General features: G+C 35.8%; 1 protein-coding gene across 1 annotated transcript; it reads right to left on the reverse strand.

Annotated features, from left to right (window-relative positions):
• Positions 1–4,375: 4,375 nt before the first annotated feature.
• LOC124363530 lies at positions 4,376–13,771 on the reverse strand. The gene is made up of 3 exons (XM_046818779.1): positions 13,613–13,771; positions 6,104–6,271; positions 4,376–5,404 (listed from the first exon to the last, which is right to left on the reverse strand). The coding sequence occupies exons 1-3, from the start codon at positions 13,769–13,771 to the stop codon at positions 4,376–4,378; spliced, it is 1,356 nt and encodes a 451-aa protein (XP_046674735.1).
• Positions 13,772–16,257: the final 2,486 nt, after the last annotated feature.

A 16,257-nucleotide genomic window follows, 5' to 3' on the forward strand; every position in this document is an offset into this window, starting at 1 on the left:
ATAATTCAGAGAGCCCGAGATAGTCCCGTGTAAACATAGTTTAAGGTGTCCCGTACTGCGCCCCGCTGGCCCCTAACAGAGACGTGGCCGAGGGGGCCTTGTACCGGGATATTCATGGTCCTCCAGACCGAGAACATTCGGGTTCTGAGTCGGAATGAGTGAAATCCGATCGGCCATCTTCCAAATACGGCTGGAACTAAGGCTCAGCCCCGAGAGGGATATGTGTTGCCGGCGTGGAGTTATTGACACGATCTGCAGAGTAGCGAAATCTCGTAAAGTTCGGTACATGTAGACACTGTATAAGGAGATCGGTTTTTGTCCCAATCAAGAGCCTTAACAAAGACAAACTGGGACAGTTCGACAGACACTAAAATTGCGCAGAACTGTAGAAAGATAAAGTACCGCCAAATGGTGTATCGATATTAACACAAATTTATTTAATGTACAATACATATTAAAGTAATCATGATTACAAAAATATAGATGTGTACTCATTATATTTACGATTACACCTAAATATTTTCGGATAAAATTTATGTAATATTAAAAAGTACTAAACTATTCAAAATTTTGCTGGTTTATAAATTTAGCATGCCAATATTTCAGATAATGTATTTATCAATTTCATTACATTGGGATAAAATTAAACTTCAAACTATTAAATATTTTACACAAATCTTTCTGACAAATTCAGCTTGTGAAAAATTGTAAAACCTCTAATTCAATATAGATAGCAAAAACTTAATTAGTCACAATTAAAAAAACTAAGAACTGAAAAAATTATATGACAGTAAATTTATTAAAATACTCACATACAAATTACTGTCCAAATTATAGTTTGGTCACCCCTTATGTTCCATGCTGGCAAGTGAGCCCGTATTGACAAACATTTTGAAAACTCTTTCGAGTTTCCTCATGTAAGAACGGATATTTCGTCTGAAGAAATATCCAAAATATATTTTGTTTTTGTCACAGCCACAGTACTTTATCCTGTTTGTAAGAATAATAAAGTAAAGATTGTGATGTTTTGTTTATCGCAGCTTAGTAATAAGCATCTCAGCATATAATATTGAGGATCAGTTTCGTATCCCGTTTCAGCCAGTGCAATTTGAAAAACTAGTAGTTATGTAAACAGTAACTAAATAACTGAACATTGTAGCATAGGTTTTAATAAATTGTAGAATGTTTTACCAGTGCTCAAGCCACACAAAAGCGGCTCAAAAAAGGTGAAATCTCCGGCGCCCGTGCAAGAGAGAGTGGGGGGATTTGCCGCTTAAATGAGTACTTTCCGTTTGCAAAGAACGAAATATATTATAATATAGAATTAGGAGTAAAATTTCAGATTTTTATCAATGCCTTAATGAGAGTTTTTATTATTTATTCAAAGTCCATGGGGACGTAGAAACTCTTAATATTGTGAAATAGAGAGTTACTCTGATCGGCAGAAAAGTAAAAATATAAAAGCTAAGCATTATTTGGAGTCGGAAGACCTAGAGACACATCCAATGACAGCAGTGCGCGAGTCCCGCGCCAGCCTACGCTCTCTAACGTTGAATGATCTTGAAATTTTATCAGTTGGGTCGAAATTGGTTAGAAGCATTAGATTTAAGTCTACAATTATTCAAAAATTTGCCGAAGAAGAAAGAACAGCGTTGGTTTAACTCTAGTCTGCTAATGATATGTTAGCCTCTAGTTAGCTTAGTAGGAACATCAGTTTTGCCTTTCTGCACTCAAAGTGTTTCTAGGTTTGCCATGATAAAAATAATAAAAATTACTATTCATTAAAAATAAATTTAAAACCATGCCAAATTACGAATTAAGATTTAAGCAAACAAAGATATCTACTAGGTCATAAGTAACAATATACTAATGTGCATTTAACTTATCGTTGTTTCCAAAATCTATGCCCAATGTTTTTCACATCGTAATGGTAAAAGTTCCTACACTTTTGTATGTTACGCATACTGTACTGCATAACAGGTTAATTGTACAGTAATTTTATCGTAGTTTTGTAATGTTCATTTTTGTGTTTCACACTTTTACAAACCTTAATACGATGTTAAAGGAAGTTGTAAGTAAACATGTGTGCTACTCTCGGATCAAAAAGTATTAGTATCCGAGTTCTAAAATTAACTTTAAAATAAATAGTAAAGCTAAAATTAGGGAGGTACATTAACGTTTATCCTGTTTATTTCTGCCATGCCTATAAAGCAAATAATTTACAAATAATAACTTCAGGTGTTTTCGTCGGTAAAAGTGAAATAAGGTACCAGTTTTTGAAGCTTCTCGTCCAAACTGCAGCTTTGAAAATTCGTAACTCTGAAACTTTTGATTCTATTAACACCATATTTTTATACAAGATAATATGCTAGTGCAATGTTTTAGCATGTATTTTTTTAAATATATGAACAAATGTTTTTACAAATTACCATTTTTACTTTAATTCTCAACCGAATTGTTAAAAAATTCGATATTGGTCACGTTATGGAACTGTTTTCGAAAGTCGTTATCTTGGACGTATAATTATGCAAACTGCAATTAATATTTTAATTTTTAATATATGTTTAATTGAACAGGCCGATGCCTGTTTGTTGGAAAGCGCACACCACAAGACTACCAAATGTAGTGTTGCCCCGATCGTGTACTCACCCTCTCCCCCCTGTAATACCTGCAAGAACAAGCCTTATTAAGAATTTAATAATAATGAATTTTTCTCAAATGCCACACCAACAAATTGTTTAATATGGAAACTGTAGCAGTTACCAATGAAATTACGGTTCTTTACCAACGGTTTAGGACCTAATTACAAAGTACACTTATTTTAGTAGAACATGAAGAGTTGGTAGATAACAATAGATTTACAATAAAGTGGGGGACATTTGCCGGTGTTTTGCGCCGGAATCCACCCTGACTTTCCGTGGCGTTACAGATGCGTCTTCAAAAGAAGTAGAAAAGTCAAGGCAAATTTCATTTAATTCAAAATTAATTAAAATATTGTAATGTTTATGTCAGAATTTAGGTTTTGGAAATATTGCCTATAACTTTGGACCACAGATAGAACATTCACAAAAATGTATTCAAATTAATGTAATATCACAAACAAGTTTTACAGTTTTACCTAAATGTTTAGAGAACAACAATTTTTGATCCCAGACTATCTGAAAAATATAGTATTGATATTATACCATCCATAGTGCAACATTTGGACTTTTTAAATATTTTTCTTAAAAGTAAACTCAACACGCATTCCAAACTTAGTAATTCGCCTACGTTCTCGGCAGTTTGAAAATTACTCAAACCAATCACATTGTTTTTTATTGAATTTTCGTAAATGAGTGTGTATTTAACATTCAAAAAAAAAAATTATTTCTCATGAACATTTACACGTATCAAGAATAGCCAATACCGTTATACATCAAGGAACTAAATTCTAAACGTAATCTATAAAAATGTTTATATTATTAGTATAATATTAAACTTGACTGTCTAATTTCAAATTAAGTAACAGGTTAAAGCACTGTGGCAAATAATTTACTGGTATTGGTCAGTGGGGTTAAACATTCTACATAATCTAAAAAACTGTTTTTAAATCATCTGGAAATTTATTATAAGTATTAGGTCCTAGATATTCTACTAACCAACTCTAAATAATCACGGTCGCAGACGTTTGGGGGGGGGGGGGGTTAATAGTGTCTTCAGAAAGTCCGTAAGGGCCTCAGTAGACCCCTGATAGTCTCTCTCTAAGTCCTCTGATACAGAGTAGAATAAAAGTGAAGGGAATGGTTAGGATACGTTCTCGGAAAATTACCTGCTGACAGATTTCCTGACCACCCAGGCCAAGCACTAGACGAATAGCCCTCTTTTGCAATTTATTTATTTATTTATATACGGCATACACCATTTTACAACAAATGTTAAATCCGATTCAACAAGAGATAAATTATCTTATAATACAGTACAACAAGCAATAATATATTTAAAGATAACAAGTAACAAATAAATAACACCAACTATATGAACAATTAAAAAATTATGGCAATAATCACAGCAACGATTTATGTGTGTGTGGGTGGAGGGTGCGTGCGAAGGGGGTGTGAGGTGTGTGTGTGCGTATAATATATGTATGCGTGTATAATTAAATATAACCTGCAGTAGAATATGAAGTTTCGACAAGTAATAAAGTATCTTATAATATATAATAACAAGCAATAAATGCATTTATAATATTTAACAAGCAATAAAAAACAAGATAACAAGCAATTATAAAACTTCTTATTACAGTACAATCACGATGCCAGAATGTGTAGAGAAGAATCACTCATGCACTCAACTTTTGTCATCACACTGATATGTGACCCTCTAAAGGCGTCACCAATCACTCATCACTAACTCCATCATTTGCAGTAAGAAGGCGCACAGCTTGGCTACGAAATCGAGCCACACCAGGAGAGAAAAAGTCCACAGATCCACTTATCTCATTGCCGAGTTGTAAAAGGCGTGGGAGCGTACTGCGTTGCTGGTATAACGTAGAGTACTGAAGCCTCTCAAACAAATCCTGGGATCTTGTACGACCAGGAATGTGAAAAGGAAGCTCCTGTAACAGCTCAGGGCAGCCCACAACACCATTGATCAACTTCATGAGGAGAACTGAGTCTTGAATCCTTCTGCGAATGTCTAAGTCATGAAGACGGAAGTGAGACTTCAGTAGTGGTACAGGGACTTCAAGGTAGTTGTATCCCATTCGGCAGCCAACAACTCTGATGAATCGGACCTGGACTCTCTCAATATCCGATATGAGAGTAGATTGATACGGAGCCCACACAGAAGAGTTGTACTCCAGGAGCGGACGCACTAGTGTCTTATACAATGTTACTAGAGAGTCAACATGCAGCCCCCCAGAGAAACGAAAGACGAAGCCAAGCGTGGAGTTGGCTCTCCTGCAAATGAACCGCACATGCTCATCGGGATGGAGAGTTGAAGTAGTTATGACACCAAGGTCCTTCATCTTCCAGACTCTATGGAGAAGTTCGCTGCCAAGGTAATAGTCATGAAAAAGTGGATTCCGAGATCTGGAAAAGGTCATAACTGAACATTTAGATATGTTCAGGTCCATAGAGTTTTCAAAACACCAGTGCTCCACTGCCCTTAATGACGACCTGAGACGGTCCACATCATGGCCCGAGGATGATTCCAGAAAAAACTTCACATCATCAGCAAATAAAAGATGTTTGGCGGTCAGGGCATCACCAATGTCGTTGATGAAGAGGTTGAAAAGGAAAGGTCCCAGATGTGACCCTTGAGGAACTCCTGACTCAGCACTAATGGGGTGAGAAATAGCAGTACCACACCTCACACTCAGCGTTCGACCCCGAAGATAGGATTGGAAGAATTGTGTAGGAGAGAACTGGAGAATCCTAGAGAGTCCAATTTAGCCAATAGGTGTTTGTGACTAACCCGGTCGAAGGCTTTTGCGAAAATCCAGATAAATGCAGTCCACCTGCCGACCTCTTGCGAATGCTGAGGTTATGTAGTGTTGAAAAATGGTGAGGTTAGTGGTTGTGGATCTCCCGGAGCGAAAGCCATGCTGCTGCGGCACTACTAGGTGTTTTTAGCTCAAATTCAAGTCCATCTAACACCAGACTCTCAAATACTTTGGACAATGTGTTTAAAATAACAATCGGTCTGTAGTTCGATGCAAGGGTACTATTGCCAGATTTGAATATGGGAACTATGTATCCTGTCTTTAAGCAATCTGGAAAAATTCCTTTAGAGAAGAATATGTTGAAATAAATATATAAATGAGGAGAAATCACCACACTGCAATATTTAAGCACCGATGGAGGAATGGAATCAGGACCTGCCCCTTTGTTTGGATCTAGCTGGCTAAGCTTACGCTCAATGGCCTCAACTGAAAGGCACCAGGTTGTTTAAGACTTTGAACTCTCGAGGATGGTAGACAGGAGGATCTTCGTGAGTTTTACTAAAAATAGTAGCGAAGTAGCTGGCAAAAAAACACGGCAAAATTTCTTCAGGATCTTCCGCTACCGATTCCCTCATGACGAATCATCCTGGTATGTTTCGATGTTTTCCTCTGTTGACTGACATAGCTCCAAAAACTTTTAGGGTTGTTCGACACTGAATCATTGATGCGATCCAGGAGCTTACGACGACACTGAGAAACAAGAACAGTACATTGGGCTCTAAGTCGCTGGAAGATCGCGTAGTGAGTAGGATCAGAGGTTTCCTTGAAACGTTTGTGAGACAGCTTCTTCTGAATAATCAGTTTTTTCAAATCAGTGGAAAACCAATGAGGAAATGAGGTTGTGCCTATTTTCTTGTATGGACAATTCATTAGAACAGCATTTCCTGAGTTTCATCACAGAAGTGACTGAAAAGCGTTTCCGCATTAGTAGTATCAACCAATGGGTAAGACAAACTGGCTATATAGTTGAATACAGCTGGGAGATCGCAGCGTCTAAGATCAGGAACAAGTTGCAATTTTCCATTTGAACGGCCACTCTCAGTGCCTATGTTCATAGCCAGAGCTGGATGATCGTCCTCCAAAGGAATCAAGACATCATGAGCTGGTTCAATAACACTTGAAGAGTCAGAGGAGAAGATCAAATCCAAGATAACGCCGCCCCTCTTATTCCTGACAGTATTTAGCTGATGAAGGTTCCAGAATCGAAGCCAAGTCCACCAGAAACCCGGAAGAGCTGCTCAAAAGAAGATACTGGATGACTATCCCAAACTGTAGCTGGCTGATTGAAGTCCCCAGCAATGATTATTTTATCGAAAGATTTTACCTGATGACAAAATTTCTTCCGTAGCCAAACTAAACTCCTCATAGACTGAGGAAGAGGCATCAGGTGGAATATATACAGTGCAAAGTAAGAAAGAGGTAGTATAGCTCTTCATGCAGACAAAGACACATTCGAGAGAGGTGAATGAGGAATGCAGTCGCCAAGATGGGAAATCACTGTTAATAGCTATCAAAGAGCCGCCTCCAGATTTTTTGGAACTAGTGTGTATCGATATCTGTCTTGACGGTGTACATTGTAGTTAGCCAGTTCAAGTTCAGAATTAGAAATGTCCTCGGAGAGATTAGTTTCACATAAGCAAATTATATCATAAATGCAAGTATTCACGGCTTTCTTGAAAGTCTCCCCATTTTAGTTCTGAGACCATTGACATTCTGATAGTATAATACAATATTGGAAATGCCGTGAGAATCTAATCGTTTTTTGAACTAACCACAGTAATAGTAGGAAACACCGTTATTATACTTAATGGTTAAATTTGTTTCTCCACTGTCGACTCTCTTCTTTAGTTCATCTCGGAGCTTCTTCAGATGATTTCGCTCTTCCCGAAGTAACGATCTCTGGTAACAGCAACTGAAGATAGTTCGGGATAAGCATTCTTCACAGCATTTCTCTTTATATTATTAGTATAATATTAAAACTTGACTGACTAATTTCAAATCAAGTAGCCTAACAGGTTAAAGCACTGTGGAAATAATTTACTGGTATTGGTCAGTGGGGCTAAAACATTCTACATAATCTAAAAAATGGTTTTTAAATAATCTGGAAATTTATTGTAAGTATTAGGTCCTAGATATTCTACTAACCAACTCTAAATAATCACGGTCGCAGACGTTTGGGTGGGGGGGGGGGAAATAGTGACCAGAAAGCCCGTAAGAGCCTCAGATGTTTCTAAGGTGGAGTAGACCCCCACTCTGACCTAGGATGGGTCTCTACAACACTTTTTCAGCTTTGAGAGCCTTTGTTAAACACCACACTGACTCGTCTTCTGGACTTAGAGTTACAAGATAGTCTCTCCAAGTCCTCTGATACAGAGTAGAATAAAAGTGAAGGGAATGGTTAGGATACATTCTCGGAAAATTACCTGACCACCCAGGCCAAGCACTAGACGAATAGCCCTCTTTTGCAATTGAAGTCCCTTAGACAGAACAAACCCAAATTGAGTGGGTTTGACAGAAAAAACTCAAAACAGAATTCCTGAGTAAGAACTCAGTGAGTAAAACATGAATAAGACGTTGGAATACTTTACTGGTGATTGGTAAAATAGATATGAGACTGTATTGTTGATGACTGCAGTCTTTCCTGAAAACCGGAATTTTCTTAAAGAGGTTCATATCCGACGGAAACTTTTCCTGAAGAACAGAACGTTGTGGCACGCCTAAATCAGGAATCACAACCACCATGGTGTTTGTCAATTTCACTAACTCTAAAAACATGCACTTAATAAAAAACTATGCACAAAACTAATCATTAAAACTGAACTACAGAATACAGGTCACAACACGTCTGCATTCGTCTACCAACAACCTACGACTGACCAGAGGGCACTAGCCAATGGCAATCGTCACGGCAGACAAAAACAAGATGGCGGAAATAAAAAGGAAGGAGGACAGGAATGGGCCCTTTTGTTATTATTGGTTCATGCTGTTATTATTTTTACATATCTGTTTTACAAAGTTTTCAGACACAACGGTACATACAGTTTTCGTAACATTCTTACTTTTATTCAGATGGTTTCTTACCTGAGATGTTTTAAGAGATATAATTAGAAGCTGGTAGTTTTTCTCGTTGACCTCATACAATATCCAACGTTGTTCGGAAATAAAGTTACGCTGTAAAATTTACAGGTTCTTGAGACATTTCTCTAGTCATCAGAGAAGGCTGTATAAACCATCCATATTAGGTAATAATTAGATTAAACTTGATTGTCGTATTTAACAGGCGATACTTATTTATTATAATAAAATTAAACAGTAAACGTTTAACATTCACCCTTCATGCACAACTTTCCGATCGCCATCTTGAAACAGAACCTGTAATCAAAATTAATTACACATATGTCGATTATTACACAAACCTCTATGATTATGGAAAATGTAATTCTCATAATTGTGTTGCTTGTTTCCATGTGCTCTTCTTGAAAACTTGTTTTATCTATTTTATACTTGTCTGTAATTGGTAAGTTTAAATGAAACACTTACAATTGACCTAGATGCCCAGTAGTGATGAAACTATTGAGCTGATATAATACTATAAATGTAGATTATTAATGAGATACAATCTGCTGTCGGTATTTATAGTTTTTAAATAAAATGGTGACCTCAACCCTTTCAGATGTGTATCCAGGACAAGACAAATGCAATAAAATGTTGATTGTTTCACTTTGAGAGATGCTATCTGAAGTAAAATTTAGTCGCATCTTATAATCAGTCCTAAAGAAGAACTGTATTACTTTTTACAGCATACATTTTACAGAAACGTTTTTTGAAGAGAATAACGTTTTTTTATTTATAAAAATACTTAATTTTCTAAAGAAATATTATTTAAAAACTTCTTAGTTTGTTAACAATACTTGAATAAATTATGATTTATTTATATCTATCTTCAGTGAAGCTATCTTAAAAACTATGACTATTTTATTAATATTCTAATCAATAACTGATTATTACATCACTTTAAGCCAATTTTGCCATCCAGTTTTTACTGCAAAAAGTAGACATTGTTCAAGATATAACTTATTTACAAGATACCTATTTCAAACTGTGACCAATACCCGTAACATACATTGCATTACTTCACTTTTTATGGTATTGGTCGAGTTCGCAGATCTAAACTAATATTTTTAAAGAAAGCCATTCTCGTTCAGTCGGAAAAAGAAGATAGAATTTGCGACAACTGAAATATTATTAATGTATTTCTCATGGAAATTATGTGAAATTAAATCTCGAAACCCATTAAAGGTACAAACATCGTTTATTAGCTTCTTAGTACATTTTAGAAACATTTCAAAACAAATACCGGAATAATAAATGTTTGTAAAATTTAAACAGCTGACACGTTGAAACAAAATGGCTAGTCAAGAGATTCATAAGATCAAGTTTTGTATCAATTTTTAACTCGCTTGAGCTTTTGGGGGGCAGTTATCGTGTTCACATACCTTATTATATAGCATATAAATAAATCAAGTAAAATACGAAATTTGATATCTATACACTTAACAAGTACAGAGAGGAGAACGTACTTTCGTTTATCTATTTATATGGCTAAAACATCACTGTAAACGTTTCCTCAAGGTTAACATTATTTCATGTTTAAGACTGCAGGCTAAATATTTGGATAATCCAGTATAAATTGCGCCAAGCTCTAATTTTACGTTGGTTACAATTTTTTGCTATCGTAAAGTATCAAAAGTGTAGTGAAATGTATTATTTTCTAAACAAATCGTACAACGTATGAGTCTAACCAAAAAACAAAAGGTGCGATATAAAAGCTCTTCAAGGACATCCGAAGATGCTCGTTATCTTGATTTGTTCTAGATGTACCAAATTGGCGCTAGGAGGTGTATCAACCCACCAGGGGAGATGTTATCAAGAGTATTTATCACGAAGGTGCAAGAGTCTAGCCCAGGTCGGAGAATGTGGCCGAGAAGATGGTCTCTGATACGTGTCCGTGCTGTGAGACTGACTACATAGTTTCACTCAGACAACTCATTCACGATGTATGAAATACTGGCGACCGGAGAAAGTTACGATTTAAAGGAGGAGTATTTTTGTGCCTCCAAGTCACTTTATCTAACACATCTGGCCGTGTTCCCATATTTGCTCTAACTTATGGCTTAAAAAGTCACTTTAATGAGTGTTCAGGATATTTATTTTGTAGTAAAGAATCTTCTGGTTTGTAGGTTTTTGTTGGCATTCTTTTAAGAATGTTGTAATCTTAATTAAAATCTCTTCACCAATCTAGAAAATTAATTGTTTTAATTTGTTTATTGTTTTGAGCAATAAGTAAATTTTTAGATTCAATAGGTAAAGTAATGGTGCAAATATAATAAAGGTTAGGAAATATCACGTTACGCTGAGATTGAAAAAGTCAGAAGTGACTTATTTCAACCCAACATTGTCATTATGTCCTTGCTTAAGACATTCTATTGGTTCTGCTGATTCCATAGTATTTCTATTGACAGTTCAAGATATTGAAGTTTTTACCAATTAAGTAAATTGTCTGAATCTGTTATTTTGATCCTACTCATAACGTTTAGGGTTACTATTCTGACAGTTAGGGAAACACAACACTCGACTCCGAATAGCTAGTTGGTATAATCGAATCTGCCTTCCCTAATAGAGGCGAAGTTATCACTAGCTTTCGGTCACGCTATCAAAGACTTTAATAATTACACTGACCATGTGCAGCTCGATGAGTTCAAAGCTGCACCGCAATATCGAATTTATTGTAGAAAGTAGCATACTATAAACAGCTGTTTTTACTACGTACACGCGCGCATAAAAACTCATATACAATTTAACGATGGTGCCTGAGAAACAGACCACCTTGCAACGACTCGGTCATTCAAGCCATTTCGTAACTCGCAGTTGTTCGCCGGGATGTGTCGGTGACTGGATCGGTACGCACCTCGCGGCACGCGCCCACGTTATCATCGGCTCATCGATAAATACGCTTTACAGTGTCGTAAAACAAGTTCGAATCCCAAAGTAATTATCGCAGGATGGAGCGGCACGGAACTGATCGCCACGGACAGCACCCCATTGTCCGGGCTAATTGGCCATTGAGGGAACTGCGGCGACAAATTCTGCAAGAGTTGTTTATGCCAGCTGAGAAGCTCGGGTCCCATTCACAGACTGATGGAGGACCGCGAACCTCGTATGTACACCCAATAGTGCTACTTTCTTTTCGAGTTTTTGCCGCCCGTTGTTTTTGCTCCCCGATTCTTCGCGCACCTGCGCGCGGTTTTCACCTAAAACAAATTGCCCCACGTCTTCCTTAAATTGATTCCCACGTCTACGTGAAAGTATGGCTTGTTGTTCACCCCTTGTAACATGTTGAAGCGGACTGAACTCGACATCCTTGAAATAATCAGCTCTTGACATTGAATATTACCCTAAAACACTGTATTAATTAACTGAAAAATAATTTTCAGTTCAATGCAGAATTATTTAATTTAATACGTAAGTAAATAATTAACTTCGTACAGTAAATAATTAATATTATATAGATCTTTATGGTCTTCTGCAGCAACCTCTTCATCTTCTGCTCTAATGCCCAGTCTATTTGTTTTGGATACCTCCTGTATAATATAGATTATATTCGTGGTTTTCTACAACAGTGGTTCTCAACCTTGGGAGAGCGCCCCTTGGGGAGGCGCGAAAGATTTTCAAGGGAAGCTTCAGTGTATTATAATTATACAAACGTGTTGGGAAACACGGCTTGGAAGTGATTCTCGTAATGCTTACGTGTCGGTTTGTTTATTGTGTGATTGACGTAAACAAACGACGTTTGTATGCATTGTTAATAGTGTAATACAGTTCTTTGGACCAGATACATTAGAAGTAGGCCATACAAGTTGTATGTGGTTATAGCAGAAATAAAAATGGCCAAATCACTGTCAAAGAAAAGATTGTATAGTGACCATAATATTAAATACAGCTTAATTTTCATTGACAAACACTGTAAGTGCGTTATTTGCATGTTTTTTCTAGTAATGATATGCGGCCTAGACGTTTGAAATCCTACTCTGCTGGAAGTTTTCAATTGGAAAACAAGAAAGACTATTGAAGATACATCTACCTCTGTAGTTAAATAACAAATTTAACTTGTATCACAGAATTTGTTATAACTTTAAGAAAAAATTAGTAAAGTTGTAAAAATTAAGTTGGACAGTATTTTTCAGATGTTTGGACAGAGAGTTGGAAATTAAAGTCGACAAGAGATACATTTAAGATCGATCAGATGTACTTCCTGACCACATTCATATTCAGGAATAGGCAATCGACATAAAATTTTATTTTTGAGCATTAGTAGAATTTCAAAACATTGGTGTTGTAGATGTTTGGTTCAGTAAAAATAATAACAAAATAGTAAATAAATAAAAGTTAAATAAATAATAGTTAGTGTAATTTTCATCCTCATACCCCTGCGAGTTGGATATTCAATAATGGCTTATCTAAAATAAAATTATCAAGTAAGGATAGACATCGAAAGTTACTTGCGATATGCTTTCTCACAGTTATAATCATCTAATTACAATGAAAAAAAACTAACATCGCTAACCTTCTCTTAGTTACACCGTGACTTATTTAATAGCGTACTTAACTGTTTTTTGTATATTTTATAAAATAATATTTTTTAGTTCTTTGTTTCTTTATTTAAAAATACTTACTAGCAGCAATCATGGTAGGTAGTTCAAGAAAGATATTTGAGATAATATTAAATGTTTTGTAAAATGTATATCTAATATTTAATTTTAAAACATCGTCTATTCTATATTCTAACGTACAAATTGAAATTTTACTAATTCTGTTGAATACACAAAGTGATTATGGTAGGGGGAGGCGTGACCAAAATTTCAGTTTAGTTAGGGAGGTACAAAACCGGCCAGAAAGGTCGACAACCACTGTACCAAAGCATTCCTACTAGTTTGATGCCATCATATTGCGCAGCAACCACCCTCCGTTAGCACGTCCAACAACGTCCGTTAGGTGTTTTGGGAACGTCTTAAAACATCGTATAGACCATCATAATGATCTTATGAAGCTTTCCTGTTAGCACGATGTTACCGAATAGTGCAGCAGCTCCCTCATCCTCTGCTGCCACGTTCTCTCTAGGTATTTGTGTACGTCTTGTATCATATACGTGACCTCCATGGTCTTTTGCAGCAGTCTTATTTGCATGGTGTCTCCGAATCGTGGAACACCTTCCTTATCTTCTGCTGTCATGCCCTGTCTAGTTGTTTTGGGATTATCTATATGGGTATGATGTGCCTTAAATTCGTAATTTGAGTTAGATGGTCAAAAATTATGATTCCATAATAAATCCGGCATATCGAATAAGTATAAATCAGTAATTAGCTTTGTATCAATAAAACTATTATTAAACCTAGAATTTCAGTCGGCGTCATTACAGGTTACCAATATAATCTATTATATATCTATCTTATTGCATTTAGGTTAACCTATTTCACTGAAGCTAAGATAACTAGGATAACGAAGTGTACATTTTCTGGGCTATAATCAATACCAAAATAACAAGGCATGAGTACGTTCGCCATATTTTGCGTAACAGGCTTCGGCCAAGGTTGCATGCAAGATTTGAAGCTCATCTCATTCTTGAGATGTCCTGCGGTCAGATAGAAAGACAGATAATCATACAGAGAAGAAGTTTTTACATCCCCAGGCAGACAAAAAAGATTGTGTTTATCTACTAAATAATACGCCTCAATGACGCTCAGCCAAATTCCAAGGTTCGATTGCACCATCATGCAACTTATTCTTGTCTATGTCGAAACTAAGTTTAATTAAAACTTTTAGTCCACATATGACATATTTCTCGAGATATATTGCTACCATGATACATTTACATTACATTTTTGGGGTAGTTAGACCACATGCGATAGTATGTCACATGTTGAATCTCCTATGATTGGCCTCATTATAAATTTATTTATTCTGCTATTTTTAGCCATAAGACCAATTTTTGCTAACGATCAGTTAAGTGCTATGAAGTGACATGCATGATGACGATGAGTTCGATGGAATTCAGTGTTGCGTATACAGAATTAAATGAAAAATTTTAGTGTTTATAAGTCAGCTCGTTTTCGAGATATCGTGTGGACAGACAAATAGAAATTAAATTTTCCAGCCCCTCAAGTGATAGGCTTCGCTAAATACATCCATTTATTTTATTTTAGGATTGAAGTTTGTATGACTGTGTGGTGGTTATTATTTAAAGAGGGATATTGTAATGCATAATTGCTTGATTTTCGAGACAGGTTACAAAATCGAAAAATAAAATAAAACTAGATTTGAGATGCAAGAATAAATATAATAGAAGCTTTTTATGTTTTGCCAATATTGTTCACACCGTTCACAATAGTAACATCTATCTACTCGAGCTGGTGAAAACATTGAATTTCTATGTATTAATATTAAGCACAAAAACAAACACCGAAAAGACAATTTTTGTTTTCTGTTCATGGAATAAAATCATGAACAAAGCTTTAACAAACTTTTACCACAAATTAGTTCGTTTTATCTATTACCTGATTTTTATTATAGAGATATAGAGATCGATCGTTTTATAGTCAGTATGCTTATACACAGCGGTGTGTATTAATTCACATACAGAAAACTATTCTACAATAACATGTTTTGTGATAAAAATATATGTGATTTATCTTTCAAAACTCAAAAATACGATTTGAGTACTAATATTCTTATTAAAACGCAATCCAAACCAGCACTTAGAGAAGCTTCTTATGGTGTTATTTTTTCTCAAACGTCACATATATCAACTGATCGTAATAAGAACGCAACTGGTTGTGAATTTGGTATCCAGTACATATATGGTATTGAATGATCCAGTAATAGTGCTCTCGTCGTTTATTGGAATCATAGAAAACTAATAACTGCATGCCCTCCTGACAAATGATGTCAGAAAAATATTATTTGTATTTTTCAGATTCGTATAATCGCTTTCTATAAACAAGGTAGGAGTACGCCACACAACGTCTAGCGTAACGAACGCACTTAGCCGAGGTTGCATTCAAAGTTTCAAGACTATAGTCCATTTCATTTCTTGAGATGTCCTGCTTAAATATAGATTCAGATAGTAACCGTATGAAAAAGAAAAGTTTACATCCCCAGTAGACAAAAGAAGAATTATACCAGTTTACTAATTAATGGACTTCATTGACGCTCAGCCAAATCCCACGGGTAGATATGTACCACTGCAGAACTTATTCTTTTCTATGTAGCAGGTAAAAGTCTACTGACGAAATATTTCTTAAAATTTCATGCTACATGATAAATCTATATGTTTATTCATTCAGTTAAGTTGCATAGTAGTGTTTAAATAATAAGACACCAAGTGGTGATGTTGTTTGTATTAGCGTAGTTGGGTTACATGAGTTACTATGACACATGTTCTGATTGCCATATGATTGCACTAAGTTTATTTACAGATTATTTGTTCGGCGAATTTCTCGTTGTCATTAGCGTTACCTACCTATAAGGCCAATGGAAATGTTTGCCAGCGCCGCGATAAATCTCATGGAGTGACATGCATTATAAGTTCTTCGCTAACGATCGGTCCATTATGGATATACTCTACTCATTTCTTATCTGAAACACTTTTGTCTATGAATATCATGTGAATCAAGTGAAAAGATACAGGTCGTAGATTGATATGTATAAATCTAAGTAGT

The sequence above is a fragment of the Homalodisca vitripennis genome, chromosome 5 (assembly GCF_021130785.1).
Source record: "Homalodisca vitripennis isolate AUS2020 chromosome 5, UT_GWSS_2.1, whole genome shotgun sequence".
In the NCBI taxonomy this organism is placed as follows: Eukaryota; Metazoa; Arthropoda; class Insecta; order Hemiptera; family Cicadellidae; genus Homalodisca; species Homalodisca vitripennis.